This window comes from Squalius cephalus (assembly GCF_949319135.1).
Source record: "Squalius cephalus genome assembly, chromosome: 10".
NCBI lineage: Eukaryota > Metazoa > Chordata > Actinopteri > Cypriniformes > Leuciscidae > Squalius > Squalius cephalus.
Genome location: NC_137131.1, coordinates 39,330,279 through 39,346,702, shown reverse-complemented (window position 1 = coordinate 39,346,702; position 16,424 = coordinate 39,330,279). Strand labels below are relative to the sequence as shown.

The following is a 16,424-nucleotide window of genomic DNA, read 5'->3' as shown; positions in this document are numbered from 1 at the left end:
ACCTAAAACCAATCAGAGCGATCGTCATCATGTAAAGCCTGCCTCAACGTTTGTGATTGGTGCCTCGATTTGGAAAAATTGGAAATGGGCTTGAATGGGCTCTTGGCCAGTATGATGAAAAGAACACACAGAAGCCACTTTTCAAATCAAGCAGCTTTCTCTTGGTCAACGCAGCCCAATCCTTGTGACCAACTTGAACCAGATGTGAAATATTTAACGTGTATCTGGAATTTTTTCGCCTTGACATGGAGTTACTGATCACATGGATTCCTATTGAAATTACTGTATTTCTCCCGCGAAAAATTTGCTGAACAATGGTAAATGTGACCACAACTTTAGAGACAGATCAATCATATAAAAATTAATGAGCTTACATATTCGTTGAATGCAATGTAATTTTTTGTATTATTATGAATGACCATATTGGCGCAAACATGTCCTAGTCTTTTTTATTATGCACATGTCCTAGTCATGTACATTATCTGGACCAAAAAATACCGTTTTTAGCCTGATTTGAGATACAATTTTGGTCAGATTCTAACTGGTTTTAAAATATGTCTTTTATTGGTTTTAAAATAAGTGAAACATAAGTTTGGTAATCGGTTTTGGACTTTCCCAGTTAACAAACGAACAAATATGTTCAAAGAACACTTTGCTAATGTTAACTAATGCTAACATTAAGTTATGAAAACATTATTTCTGAATGTTCTCTAAACTTTCTCTAAAAAAAATTTTCTTGGTTGCCAACAATAAGGGAACATTCCATTTTGCAAACATCATGGGGATGTTACTGTTGTATATTCCCTGAAGAAGTAACATTTAAAATGTTAGATGTCCAACCAAAATGTTTCATGAAACATGTATAGATAATGTAAAAACATTATTAAAGACCAGAAAACATTGTTAACAAATAACAAATGTTTTATTAAGATTACCGAAAGAACGTTTGCTCATAACTTTGAAAGAACCTTGCCAGAACGTTGCCTATTAGCTGGGTTCCCCATTCAAGCATGTTAGCAAAATGGCTAGCAGGTAAACTTTGGACCTGGCATTGACTCACAGTTTTGAGATCCCGTCGTAGTTGCTGGTTTATCTTGGCCGATTCCTGCAGACGGGCCTCCAGGGCAGCCATTCTCTCTTTTTTAATCTTCAGGGATTTCATTAGAGAAGACTCCAGCTCTGACTCCAACTGCTTACACTGACTGAGCGTGGAAGAGAGAGTGAGGGAGAAAAAGACAGAGTTGGCCATTAGACATGTCTAAAAAGGAATCTGACATTTAAAAGTATTACCTTGGGCTTGATTGAATATATAAGCAAATGTCTGGATACCCCTGGTCTACAGCCTCGTGATCTCCCATTCGTGTCTCCTGGTTTAACTTTATCCTCTCCAGCTCATAAGTCAATTTCTCAAGATCAGATTCTTTCTGTTGCAATTTCAGCCTCTGGTCCAGCAGCTCCTTTAGAGCAGAAAATAGTCAAATTAAGAAAAATAAGAAAACATTGAGAAAGCATAATAATCTACAAAGCATTCATTGCAGTGGTAACCTCTCGTAATGTCACCAGCATCCTCTTGTCCACTCCAGCCTGCTGAATCAGCTCCTGGTTTTCCATCTCTAGTTCTTTGTTCTTGACACAGGCCTCATTGAGACAGGTAGTCTTTTTAATCAGGGTACGGTTCTCCTTCTCTAGAACCGCCAACTTCAAACTGCTACTATCCAACGAGGCCTCCTGGATCTTTACTTGCTGCAGCAATCTCCGATTCTCCTTCTCCAGACAACTCCTGTCTTGCTCCAAATGTCCATTCTCATGCACTAGACCTTTGTTTTCTATATCTACTTGACCTTGGTTTTGATTTACATTGACTTGAAGACTCTGGTTCTTCATCTCCAATTCATGGATCTCTACTTCAAGACAATGTAGATTGCTGTTATTATTTTCCATGGATGCATGCAGATTTTCTGTGTCAAGGGACTGATTGCTGATCCTCCAATGTTCCTCAATATGTTTAGATTTAGAAATAAACTCATTCAATGGGTGACTGGTACCTTGAAGTTCTTCCAGGGACTTCAACAACCTCTGGTTCTCTTTCTCCAGTTTCAGCAATCTGCTACGTGTATTTTCAGTTACCTCCTGGCCCAAAGACTTCAGCTCTAAAATCATAAACACATTTTAGGTGTATTCAAGTTTAAGTTCATTTATTACCTGTCAAATGATCAATGAGATGGTAGTGGACTACATTTTTTGCAATCTACCATATATGCTTCTATGTTTCTATCAAGATTTCAAAGCAAAGTTTTGAGTAACTTATGGTGACTTATTCAATGGCACAATGGTCGACGAGCATTAGCACTGTTAAATTGCAGTGCTAATATATACATATACCTGTTCCTGAATTCTGTTGAGGATCCTTGGCGAGTTCTAGCTCCCAGCCCAAGCGTTGTGATTCCTCCATACTTCTTTTCTGAGAGAGCTCCAATATGATGTTCCTTTCCAGCAGCTCCTCTATTCGTCTCCTGTCCACAGTTCTTTCCTAAAACAGATAAGACAGCAAAGTCAAGCAGAATAAGAAAACAACTTGGAGTGGCAAAAAGAGAAAAGGGTACATAGTCATATTGCAGCAGATCCTTTTAATGGGTATCCTTTTCCTCACCTCTTCAATGTCATGAAGTTTTGCCTCTAGTAGGAGGTTGTGTTTCTCCAGATGGTGCAGTTTGTCAGATCGTGCTTTGATGCTCTGTAGCTGTTCCTCCAGCATGGCCTTACTTTCCATCAACACCTGATTATCCTCCTTAAGCTCCTGTCAATGCCAAAAAGAAAGTTAAGGTGAGATTTCTCATGCATATAACACTACTGTTCAAAAAAAAAAAATTTCAGTAAGATTTTAAACAAATGCTGTTCTTTTAAACTTAACATTCAACAAAGAATCCTGGAAATTCATTCAATGTATGTGTTTTGAACACCTAATCAGCATGTTAGAATGATTTCTGAATCAATGACACTGAAGACTGGAGCAATGGCTGCTGAAAATTCAGTTTGCCAGGAATAAATTACATTATAAAATGTTTTAAATTATTTTAAATTGTAATAATATTGCACAATATTAAGGTTTTCACTGTATTTTTTATCAAATAAATGCAGCCTTGATGAGCACAAGAGCCTTCTTTCAAAAACACACACATAAACATTCTTCTATACACACCTCCAGTTTGGTTTTGTAAAAGTTCATGTTGTGAAGTTTCTCTCTGTAGCGAGCCACTTCACTCTCCAGTTTGTCTGCTCTGATGGCTCTCTCTTTCATCGCATCCAGCTCGTCACGGTACATCCGTGCTGCTCGCGCATCTGTTAACAGCTGCATGTTCTGCCACGGGCCGACAAAAGTAGACAGGATACAGGCAGCAAGGAAGAAAAAATTACATTAAAATAAAGACGTAGCAATATTTAAACAAGTATAGCACAACTAAATTGGACAACTGTAAGTGACATTTACATCACCAGATGCAGAAGGAGGGCAACTTGCATTATGGGACCTTTCCCACCCATAGAATGGTCTGTTTGCCACTCTCCCTTCAGGAAGGAGGTTGCGCGGCAGCATTAGGGCCAGAACCACCAGGCTAAGAAATAGCTTCTTTCCAAAAGTGGCAAGACTGATGAACTCTACATCATAGAGTTGCATTTAAAATATGTGTACTCCATTGTGTGATAACAGTATTGATGATAAATGTTATTTGGACACTGTTAAAGTGATGAATTGATTTTAGTCTTAATTTTTAGCCGTATTTTAATATATTGTGTGTAAGTGTGGAGGGTATTATTTATTTATTCTACTACTTGTGTGTCTGATGGATTAGTAGTGCTATTTATGTTTTATATTGCTGATAACATATTATTATTATTATTTATTGCTATGTTGCGTTTTTGCTGGGACCTGAGTACATAATTTCATTCCTTTCATGTACCATGTGTTGGAATGACAACTACTACTACTATAACAACTATTATCTACTATTAGGAAGAGATGGTGTTATTCAGAAGTTGTCATGTCTATGACATAAAACAATGGTCATATGTAATAAGGAATAAATAATAAATAAATAAATATGTAGCAAAATAAAAATGGCTATGAAAGTTCGGTAACACTTTAGTATGGGGAACACATTCACAAATAATTACGAATTTTGCCTCAATAATCTCCTAATTTACTGCTTATTAATAGTTAGTAAGGTCGTCTTTAAGTTTAGGTAATGTGTAGGATTAAAATATGTAGAATAAGATCATGCAGAATAAGGCATTAATATGTGCTTTATAAGTACTAATAAACAGCCAATATCCTAGTAATATGCATGCTAATAAGCAACTAGTTAATAGCGAGAACTGAACCCTAAAAAAGTGTCAGGGAAAGTTTTTAATAGGAGTCTGAGATCATTTTATTTTCAGTACCTCTTGCTGGAGTCTTTTAATCTCCGCCTCTACACTGTCCAGGTCCTGTCTGGAGTCTAAGAGCTGTTCACTTTTCTCCTCTCTGTTTGGACACAGGAAACAGATGTTTGAGAGATTTAAAGATTCAACACTCATACAGGTTAAGAAGAGTGATTAACATGCAATTACTTAATCAGAGAAGAACAAGGATGCCCACAACCACACACCCAAATATGTGTGCACATAAGCATAAGTACTCATGCAAATATAACCACATGCAAGTGTGTCCACAAATGCACATCTACTACAAGTACACGCCAGCCAACAAAGAGGCAACAAACCTGCTACTTTAAGAAATCCAATAACAGAAACTGACATGAAAAACAGCACAATGTGATATTGAATAAATGCATTTTCCCAATAAAATTGTGAAAACTGGTTCATTAATAAATAGCATTTCTCACTCTCTCATGTATTTTTCCGCACCTTTCATTTTACAGACAGTGAGAGACAACTTACATCTCACTTTTTAGGTTTGATGTGCTTTTATTAGCCAAAAAAAATCAGTTGGCCTATTTTAACATCATTGCGCTCCGTTTTTAGCATAGTGTGTCAAAATTGTATCAGAAGTCAATACTGAAGTCCATTCCCTGCTGGGATACGAATTGTTGAGTGTGAGGGTGGTGGGGGGATGCTGAAAAAAAACTGACTCTCGTGCTTATGGGTAGATTATCTGAACATATTCCACCCGAACTTTTCAAAATAAACATTATATAATATTTGTAATGTCACACTAAAAATTTAGTATAATAACCTAAAAATGATTATATAATTAAAACAGTCGATCATTATTCCATAACCCAGTGTGTCCAAAATTTTCATTTCAGTGCAACACTACAAAATATGTTGCATCAACACATGAAATTGACCATTTTTGCTAAAATTAAGTTAATTTCCTTTGTATGGTGAATGAAACATATCACATATTCACTTTAAAACTCTGAGAAAGCTGTGCTGTACATTAACACTCAAGTGCTGCTCCGGGATATACTAAGCTTAAGAATGCAGCAGTATTGTACAGTAGGTTTGTGGATGGATGGAAAAAACTGATGGATAGAAGGACGGATGGGTGGAAATGAGGGGGGTTGACTGTCTGTAGCATTACACTAAGAGGATAAAAGTGGGTCAGCAGAATAAGGACGGACCATGCACTGTGCCAGGGTATTTTTAATCTGAGGCAAGCTTCCTACAGACATCTTACCATAACCACAGAACCAGTTACTATAAATTAATTAGTAGACCTTTACTATCACATAAGTGAATCAATAAAAGATTACCTTATATTGGAACTTTGGGATGGGTGCAAATGATGCATAATTACATAAAAATATATGAATTATATAAATACAAGTAATATTATTGTAGACAGAGAAAACGAATATTATAAGCTTTCAATATTAATTGAAAATGTTAAAATATATTTAAAATAAAATAAAATAAAAATAATAAAAAATGTTGATCAATGCAGATATGGCGGCCTATATATTGTCTATCACTAAGACCCAAGCTAATGCAGTTGTTCTTTTATGTGTTCAATTATTTCCCATTGAAACCGGAAGTCACAGCTATGAACCATGATCACACACCCCCATAAACATACAAGTTACTCTTGGTTTGTTTCACTCATCTCTCGGCCTCTGTGCATGTGTAGGTCAATTTTGTGTGTGTGTGCATATGCTCACAGCTCCTGTCTGAGGCGTTTGATCTTGGTTTTAGCGTCCGTCAGCTCTAGTGCCAGATGCTGCTGGGATAAAGGGAGCTGGCTGCTAGCGGACTCTGTGAGGGAGGAGTCATCACCAAACACTACAGACTTCATCGTCTCTTTCCCCTGCATCAGCTCCACGATGACCTACCAGCAGACACAGAAAAAATGAGAAGGGTTAGACGAGAGAATGAACTAGTTAACAAACTAAACTACTCTGGCTTCACCCAACAGGCATTTAAAGTCACATGCATTGGCTTGTTATTGTTATAAGCAACCGGCTACAAGTTGTTTTCCTTCGTACTGCAGCCAAGCACAATAAACCTCTTTAAAATGAATGATTATCTCCCAGAAAGGTGGAGAGGGAAATGAATGTGCTAATTTCTAAATGACTTTTGAAGATACCTCAAATTGCCGGTCTCGCTGGTCCACTAACATTTTGAGATTAATGTTCATGCTTCTGCAGAGATTTTCCCATTCCTCCGGACACACATCCTCCATCTCCAACCAATGCAGATCAAACACATTCTCCTGACAGTGAGTCACCTGGAGTGCAAAAACAAAAATGTCTAAGTCATTTTGTAGAGCCTCATAACATTTTGTGGCATTTATCTACTGCTAAATTCAAAACACATCCTGGCAAGAAGGTGCATAATAGATAATAGAAGTTGCATGTCATTCACAATATGAAAACAAAAGGTGTTCTGATGTATTATCTTGTTAAGATATTATAGACACATTGCGCCTGTAGGTGGATTCTTTCAAGCAGAGATTATTTAAATTAGTTATCCCTGAGAAGTCCAATCGAATATAATTACTACATGACTATACAGATAATCATCCATATGTGCCATATTTGCCAAGCAATAGTGTGTCTTGTAGTATCTACCAGTACCTCTTGGATATGAGCTGCAATTGCTGCTTTTGTGTCAAAATCAAGGCATTGTATCTTCTCGATATACTCCTCTTTTCTTTCGCACTGCAAAACAGCAACAGACAGTTTTAGGTCTCCATACTGCTTCACTAGTGCTTCATTTTGATTAAAATGACAAGTCTATTTGATAGCCAGTTTGTACAATGAAAGGTTAACTGAATAGGCAAGTGCTTGGTTTAATATAATCTAATAAGTGCACACAGTTACATATTACCTGCACAGCACAGCCAAGCAACAGCAACAGCAACTTCTTGATCTCTTCTAGACCTTCCTCTGGAAAAAAAGGTTTCATTCAAAACAATTAAATGCTTTACAATGGAATGCAAATGAACACTACAATACCAAATGTTTTTGAAAGAATTCTCTTATAATCACCAAAGCTGCATTAATTAGATCAAAAATACAGTAAAAACAAATTATTACAATTTAAAATATCTGTTTTCTATTTTAATATATTTTAAGGTGTAATTTATTTTTTAGCATAATTACTCCAGACTTCAGTGTCACATGATCCTTCAGAAATCATTATAATATGCTGATTTGCTGCTCAAGAAACATTTCTTATTACTATTATATCAATGTTGAAAACTGATTAACATTTTTGTGGAAACAGTGATACATTTTTTCCAGGTGTCTTCGATGAATAGAAAGTTCAAAAGAACAGCATTTATTTGAAATAGAAATCTTTAGTAGCATTATAAATGTTTTTACTTCCACTTTTGATCAATTTACTGCATCCTTTCTGGACAAAGCTATACATTTCTTACTGACCCCAAACTTTTGAATTGAAGTGTACTTAGATGAGGGAAATACTATCAATCAAAACGAATGCCTCCCACTACTTTTATTCTAAACAAAGATATCATGGATCAAGATGTTAACAACTTCTGAAACTATAAGAGTGAACAGGAGGACATGAAGGCGGTGCTGAGAGGGGAAAGTAAAATTAAAATTACACACAGTAGCTTTATGATTTCTGTAAGAGTTCCTGATGTATTGTTTGTGTGTGCGTCATTAGATTCGAGCCTCTGGAACTATTCAGCACTTTCTCAGAATCTGTTGTTCAATAGCTGACGTACCACAGTGCGGATTCCTGCCCAGAAGCAGCACATTGGGAGGAGACATCATAATCAGCTGATGCAGGGTCTCCTACAGTAAATAGGATGCAAAATTAGAAACAGGAGATGGAAGAGGTGAGATACACAGAATCTTGTTCAAAAAGCAGCAGCTTTCAGTTTTATTAAAGAGCAAAAACAGACCCAGCTGCTATCAGTTTTCATTGCATTCAACCGTTTTAAGCAGAAAATTACAGGCAGGACTGGGGACCGGGGTAATTGTTCAGAGACGTCTCAAAGAGTTCAGGAAACTTGTGTGCAGACCCATTGGGGATGGTTTAAATCAAGACAATTATTAAACTTTGATGTGGTGCTTCAGATGAACTTCAATGTTGTGGTCACCCTTCTCTGCAATGTTATTCATGTCTAAAAAAAACACATTAAAGGACCAATGCAGAGATAATTCAAGAAGTTAGATTACACAGTGCTCACTAAAAGACTTATTAGACCTTCTTAAAAAGCCACATAACCGGGGGACCATTAATTACAGAGCACTTCAGCTTAAATCAGCATGACAATGTGTATTAATAGTTATTAAACACCTTTATTTAAAGTCCAACTGAAATCAAAATTGACCCTATTTACTTTGTTAGTGCATATTACTGGTCTTGTGGTGAAAAATGAATCCGTGCAAGTTAATACACAGAAAAAAATTGTTTGCCGTCGTAATCTTTAATCAAAGTCTGAAAAGTTACTTCCGGTCTGGAATGGCGTTCCTTCTCTGATGATGTAGGTTTGACGGCTTGGGTTGAAAACGCTTAACCACTCCCCTCAAACCGTCAGTCTGTTATGAGCAGAGATGGAGAGGAGGAGCGCTAGAGTAAAACCCTGCCCTCTGTTCAATATTCCTTTTCACTGGGAAATACGTCACAACACTGGAGAAAAGTCGTTTGCAACTTCCGGTTCACGCGGACTTTAAAGGCATAGTTCAAGAAAAAATACAAATTCTGTGAATTTCTGTCATTAATTACCCTCATTTCGTTCAAAGTAAGATTTTCGTTCATCTTCAGAACACAAATGAAATGATGAAATCTGAGAGCTTACTTCTCTCAGATCTTTACGAGAGATCGTAATACTAATCCATATAAATTGAGTGGTTTGGTTAAAAATTGTCTGAAGAGACACGATCGCTTTATAGTGTTCAACACATTGAATTTAGGCTTTTATTCACATGTTAACATTCATCAACTCTCACATCAGTTGTGGTAAATGGAAGCTCAAGCATGTTCGCTTGACGTGCGAGAACCAATGAGGTTCATTCTCGTGTTACGCAGCACGTTTGAGTTCAGTGAGAACCAATGAGGTTTGTTTGCTTCTGTTTATGTTCGCCGATCAATGTTTAAATGTGAATGATCAATGTTTAAATGTGAATCAAAGCCTAAATTAAATCAATTAATTAAATCAATCAAAATAAATCAATAAATTAAGTCTGTATAAAATGATCGAGTCTCTTCAGAAAATTAGGAATAAACCGCTCAACTCACATGGATTAGTTTTAAGATCTCTTTTTGAAGCGTCAAAGTGGTAGTAGCTGTAGCTGTCAATAGAAGGACAGAAATCTCTCAGATTTCATCAAAAAGATCTTTATTTGTGTTCCGAAGATGAACAAAAGTCTTTCAGGTTTGGAACAATGTGAGGATGAGTAATTAATGACAGAATTTTTGGGTGAACTATCCCTTTAATAATGTCTCTTTGTGGCCAGCAGATGCCCCAGAGCGTCCAGGACTTTTCAATGTGCAAGTTAAATCGACAACACAAATCAACAAAGGTATGGATGGGCTTATTTTGCTGGTCCCTTTTCCATATGGGAATTCATTAATGCAGATTCTTCTAAGGCAAGATCGGTTTAAGTTTCGCTGAATAAGCGAGATCAATAATTAAACGCTCTGAATTTCCTCAGGTTAACAAAACTCAAGGGAAGTCAATGAAGTCAATCCCAACGATTCCAGAGTGCTTTTTATGAATGCTGCTGAGTATGAACAGCTCTGCTATGCCACACTATTTTAAATGCACTATACGCATTTATATAGATTAGATTTGCATTTCTTGAGCACTGACCTTGTGTCAACTTAAGACTATGGTTTTGCAAAACCGTGATTTCACTGACTAATTGAAAACCAGTGATAATTAAGCAACAGGAAATAATTCAGTTATTTGCCTTGTCTGCATTCAAGGTCATTTTCATTACTTTGACCGCTTTAGCCGGCACCATGAGAGACAGGTCTCATGGGATGTAAAATGGGTCATTTTCCAGCTTTGCTCCAGGCCATTGCTGTTTCCTAGCTACTGATTACACAGATGTTGGCTTGGTATGCTGATATCTAGGCCAGTCTCTTTGAGAGGAGCTTGTAGGTTTGGTGGCGAGACTATTTCCACACGGACAGATGTGCAGGATTCAGGGTGGGCTCTCTGTGAGCGGAAGGGGGTAGCAGGAAATTTAGGGTATGATTTTAAATCCTGCCCTTCCACCCAATGGGCCTCCATTTGGAATAAGCAGAATCCGGTATAATAAAGAGGAACTTCACAATGAACTTATGCATGCAGGAAAAACATATGTGAAATAATAACTCAGGTTATATATTAACCTTTTTCTCTGCTTTACAGAAGACAAGGCAGAAATTGGGCATAGTTTACACCTGGTATTAAGATGCGTTTTGGTCGATCGGGGATCACAAGTGGACGACGTTAAATACAGGTGGAAACGGGGTCTAAAACGTTTTGAGCTTGTCCACTTTCGACCACTTCCAGAGGTAGTCAAAAAAATCAGAACAGACGTAGTGGTTGAAAGTGGACAAAAGAGGTGAATTAAAACACCAGGTGTAAACAGGAATGTGTTTCCCTCATCTACTTGTGATCCGATTGACCACAACGTGTCTTAATACCAGGTGTAAACAGGGCCATAGAGAGCAACTGCACTGCCCACTTTATATTGGTCCTGGTTTTGGTAGTAATCCTCTTATTCATTTTCTCCAAAGGAATCCAATAATTCAATATAGCCTTGAACCAATCAAGCCAGCTCAGAAATGAATCACAACATTATAACATTTGATATCAAAGCAAAAAAAGTACCTTAAAATCCAGGGGAAAAGGTACACGACTGTGTATTATATAACTGTGCATTTATCTCTTTTATTGGCTGTAAGTCATTGATTGTAAGTATAATTGTACGATGTTTGTTGTTTATTGCAAAATATTCAAACAGTTACAAACATTACCTCTTTTTTCATTTTAATGGCAACTTACCTGATTTCTGTTCAGGGATTAAAGGAACATGCCGACTTTTGGGGACTTTAGCTTGTTCACCGCATCCCTCACAGTTAGATAAGTCCATACATACCCTTCTCATCTCCGTGCGTGCCGTAACTCTGTCTGACGCACACACTGCTAGCCTAGCTTAGCACAAAGACTGGAGGTAAACGGCTCCAGCTAGCATACTGCTCCCAATAAGTGACAAAATAACGCCAACATTTTCCTATTTACATGCTGTGATTTGTATAGTCACAGCGTGTACAAATAACAAGGTCACATGAGACAGCCATCATCTAACCATATAAATACTAGGAACTATATTCTCAGAAGGCGAAGCACTGCTACTTCTGCGGAGAGATTTACTCCATCTCTGAGCAAACTCTCTGCTCCTCACCACGGGGCTTCTCAGGTGCTGCGAGCAAATCACTCCACCCAAGTAGCAGTGCTTCGCCTTCTGAGAATATAGTTCCCAGTATATATACGATTAGAAGATAGCTGTGTCTCATGTGACCTTGGCATTTGTACACGCTGTGACTATACAAATCACAACATGTAAATAGGAAAATGTTGGCGTTATTTTGTCACTTATTGGGAGCAGTATGCTAGCTGGAGCCGTTTACCTCCAGTCTTTGTGCTAAGCTAGGCTAGCAGTGTGTGCGTCAGACAGAGTTACGGCACGCACGGAGATGAAAAAGGTATGTATGGACTTATCTAACTCTGGGGGATGCGGTGAATAAGCTTAGGTCCCAAAAAGTCGGCGTGTTCCTTTAAGGGTAGTGTAGTTCTTCATTGGGAATTCAGCAAAAATATATAGATATTTTGTTTTTTTCATTTAAATTTTAAATTTTTTTTAGAATTTTTATTTTACATTTTTTACATTTGATTCATCTGGTTTAAGAGGTTAATGCAATATCAGTACAATTTAATTTGTCCATAGAGAAAATGAATGTGATTTTTACTTCTGAAAACACACTCTGTTTCTGCTCCGAAAGGTACCTGCATTTCTCTCTGTGACTTACCTGGTAGTATGATTTGATGTGGTAAATGAGGACAGACAAGTTTTGAGCTCTCTGGCCGACATCATTGTATACTTTGTTTAAAACTTGAACAGTCCCTTTGGGATTTCTGCAACAACAAAAAAAGAAAAAAAAAGAAAAGAAAAATGTATTCCTGTAACATAAAATCAACTCAAGCAAGAAGCATCCAAAACATCTTGTTTCTGAAGACCTGCTTATTAACCTGGACTAAGGGTAGGAGCAATAATAGCAAAGACACACAATCTGTTCATTCATTCTGGGTTTTTTTTTTCCACATGACTTCATTCATCAAGTAGCCAGCACTAAAGCAGACACAGACAGAGCCACAGTTCAGGTCAAGTCTTGACTGAGACTTTAACTCTCTTAGTTCAGCAGCTCAAAGTTTGAGTACTGACACAGTGACCTGAAACACTGCTGTCCCATGATGCACTTCTGTATGGGATGTGATCCGTGCCACCATCATAAAAAAAAAAAAGTCTATAGTCAAGCTCTAATCCATCATCCTCCAATCCATCATCCTCCCTGAATCCGTGGGATTACAGTTTTCAGATTCATGCTGTACTGTTTACTACCTCAGCATCATGAGAATACAAGGTTTCAGCATTAACTATCTTTTAAATGGCAATTAAATATACACACATTACCCTGCAATGGCATGGATGTGTTTTAAACATTTAAAACCAGCTAGGGATTTTTGTCTCGGAGATGGAAATAGAATTTGGGGCAAAAACAACTCACCCATATGCACCCATCCAAATTCTGTCCAGCTGAACAGTCTGAACGACTGACTACAAAGTGTTCCTTCATTGCCATGACAAAGCATACAGTGTTTTAGGGCTCCTGCATGGAATGAGTCATTTAAAAGCTGAAACACATGCCGTCTGCAATAAATGCCCGATATTAGATGCAAACAACACCAAAGGGTGGTGGTAACTTCGCGTCTGGAATGGGAGCACGAATTTGATCACATGTGCAACAACAACCTGTGAACTGAAAAGTCACTGAGAGAACCCTTTCAACAGTCTGCCCTTAAGCATAGCACTTAACTAAGTGTTTAATTGCTTTGGATGAATAAATTAGACTCAATAGCTAATTGAATGTGTGCCAAGTTTCCTTTGATGCACATACACGATCATTCAGACAGGCTGCATTTATTTGATCCAAAAAAAAAACAAAAAAAAACCAGTAGGGTAAAATGGGGCTAAAGGCGTACCGGGGTAAAAGGTGCATTTGACTTTAATCTCTTTTAAACCAATAGATGGCACAAAAATTCAGCTCAGCCCTTTTCGTAACAAAGGTTTTTAATGATGCACGTGGAAATTTGGCTGATCGTGGACGGCAACGCAAAGCTGATTCTGCGCTAATTTGATCTAATATTTAATGTTTTAAAAATGTTGTAGATTTATGTAGCAAAGGAGAATCAATAAAATTATTGACTATATTTTGAAACAAAGGTCTTGTTAATGATTTTCAGTTTCGTTCAAGGTAATTAAAGCAACAGTTTTTCAATAACGGAAGAATATGTAAAAGTATGGAATTAAAAGTAAAAGGCACCATACTTAACTTGATAATATACAGCTGGCTGATTTTTCCATTTGTTGACTTAACATGGTAATATTCAGATGGTAAATATAATATATCAAGTTGGGTGTCCACCGATAATCACCAAATTTATAATGACACATTAAATAATAAAATGTCATATTTATGTGTTACTACTGTAAAACTATATTAATTTATTATGGGATTTCATTCAATGCTTTCAGAATCTTAACTTTTTTGATTAATTTTGTTTCTGTATTTTTAAAATGAACATATTATTAATGACAGTATATTTATAAAATAATATATATTTTATTTATCAAAATAAACCAAAAATAGTACAAAACTGTTAACTTTTACTTTAACATTATTTTAGACAAAATTTTAGACAAAATTTTAACTTAGACATTATTAAAAACATTATTTTAGCTAAAGTATTTGTATAAATATTGTGTGCCTTTTGCCCCAAGTTGGTGAGCCTTTTACCCAGTGTGTTTGGGTTGAAAGGCCCACCTTGCCACCTCATACATTTATAAGATTTTAAAACAAACTAACCACTTTTATGATTTATTTTCACACAAAATCTGTTGCTCCATCAATGTTCAATAAAAACATATTTTTTCTAATATACACCATGGGAGTATAGTGAAAAGCACATTTCTTAAGGTGTGCCTTTAGTCCAGTTGTACCCTGATATTGTCATATATTATTATTATTTACAATATGTTTTCTATTTGATAAAAAATAAATGTTTTCTATTTAAATATTTTTTATAATGTAATTTATTTCTGTAATGGCAAAGCAGAATTTTCAGCATCATTACTCCAGTCTTTAGTGTCACATGATCCTTCAGACATCATTCTAATATGCTGATTTGCTGCTCAAGAAACATTTTTGATTATTATTAACAATGTTGAAAACAGTAGTGCTGCCTCATATTTGTGTGGAAACTGCATTCGTTGAAAAACTAAATATTTGTGGATACTGGAAACAGCATTTATTTGAAATAGAAATGTTTTGTAACAATAAAATATCACTTTAATGTCCCTTTTGAATTAAATTCATAAAAGTATGGATTTCTTTCAAAAAATAATTTAATGATCCCAACTTTTGAACGGTATGTCCCATTTCGTTTTTTAAATATGAAGTTGAGTTGAGTTGAAGTTGAATTAAGTGCTCTGATAATATATCTGTGTGCAGATTTATGACATACACATACTTACATTTGATTCATGATCTTGTTCAAGAATATTCCGTCCACTAATTCAGTGTATTCAGAGAGCAAGTTCCCCTCCTTGTCACCTAGTTGACCAAATGTCTTAACCTTTGAGACAGACATAAATGGGTAGTTAAAGTGACATGTCTTGAAGTGACAGCAGTGTCCTGAAGAGGGACATTCTCTATAAATGACAATTATCTAATTATACATGCATATTTGTGGCATTTTGAGACCTCAAATTGAGGTATATTTACATGATATATTTGTACTCTCAAACGCATTAGTCACACTGCAGACCAGTTAAGCAAACTACAAAAATATAATAATCAGTGAAAACCAGGGCTAGTTCATACACTTCACTCCAGTGAATATTTCTCAGAGCATGTTTATGATCTATAACGAAAAGTTCAGTGGTAGAAACACAAACCTAAAAGTCTGGGCAACACTAAAATGCCCACCATTAATAGCCTATTCACTTTTTGTGACAACATGCCCCCATAGAGGAGGAAAATGTTACAGTAAGTTACATGAGGTAAGTTGTCACAATGGAACCTTCCATTGAATAGACTATAACTATCGCCTTTTTAGATAGGCTAACGGTTACATTTAAAATGTGAGCAATTCACTAACGTTAAACCACAAAAAGATAAACAAAGAACATATAGAAACATATACACCTATACAATTACAGAACAAAACAAATATAGCCTATAGAACAAAAATAACAATACATAGGTACACACACACACACACACATACATCTGCACGTAACAAACTGCAACTTACCCAAGTGACAAGAGAGCTGCTCATAAACTGCTCTAATATGTCTGGAATGTCACCCTCCATATTAATAGGCTATTACACGATCAGAGAGATTTACAAGTCAAAAACACTTGGAAGAAACACAAAGCCACATAAATCCAGCACTGATGTTTAACCCTCTCCATAGGCAGCTGAGCGGAGGAAATGTCGCTGCATCATTGAACAAAATCTGCAATTCACACTGCTGCGACGCAAGACCTCATAGAATTCGAGTAGCTCATTCCTCGTCAACAAACTGGTTTCTGTTATTAGATTGAAAATAAACGCCGAATGTTGCCGTTTAAATATTCCATCAGGACTGCAGCATCTTCCGGAGTCACTCCGACAC

General features: G+C 36.6%; 1 protein-coding gene across 1 annotated transcript in view; it reads right to left on the bottom strand.

The window, feature by feature from the left end:
- The window catches only part of ccdc88aa (coiled-coil domain containing 88Aa), a 25,368-nt gene extending 8,944 nt beyond the window's left edge, over positions 1-16,424 (bottom strand). The window contains exons 1-15 of the mRNA XM_079884431.1: positions 16,061-16,424; positions 15,279-15,379; positions 12,496-12,601; positions 8,192-8,261; positions 7,327-7,385; positions 7,074-7,157; positions 6,584-6,724; positions 6,159-6,325; positions 4,438-4,519; positions 3,200-3,358; positions 2,651-2,797; positions 2,383-2,530; positions 1,546-2,150; positions 1,330-1,457; positions 1,061-1,202 (exon numbers count right to left, since the gene is read on the bottom strand). Coding sequence (XP_079740557.1) covers positions 1,061-1,202; positions 1,330-1,457; positions 1,546-2,150; positions 2,383-2,530; positions 2,651-2,797; positions 3,200-3,358; positions 4,438-4,519; positions 6,159-6,325; positions 6,584-6,724; positions 7,074-7,157; positions 7,327-7,385; positions 8,192-8,261; positions 12,496-12,601; positions 15,279-15,379; positions 16,061-16,120 — 2,199 coding nt within the window. The 5' untranslated portion in view covers positions 16,121-16,424. The remainder of the gene's footprint in view (positions 1-1,060; positions 1,203-1,329; positions 1,458-1,545; positions 2,151-2,382; positions 2,531-2,650; positions 2,798-3,199; positions 3,359-4,437; positions 4,520-6,158; positions 6,326-6,583; positions 6,725-7,073; positions 7,158-7,326; positions 7,386-8,191; positions 8,262-12,495; positions 12,602-15,278; positions 15,380-16,060) is intronic.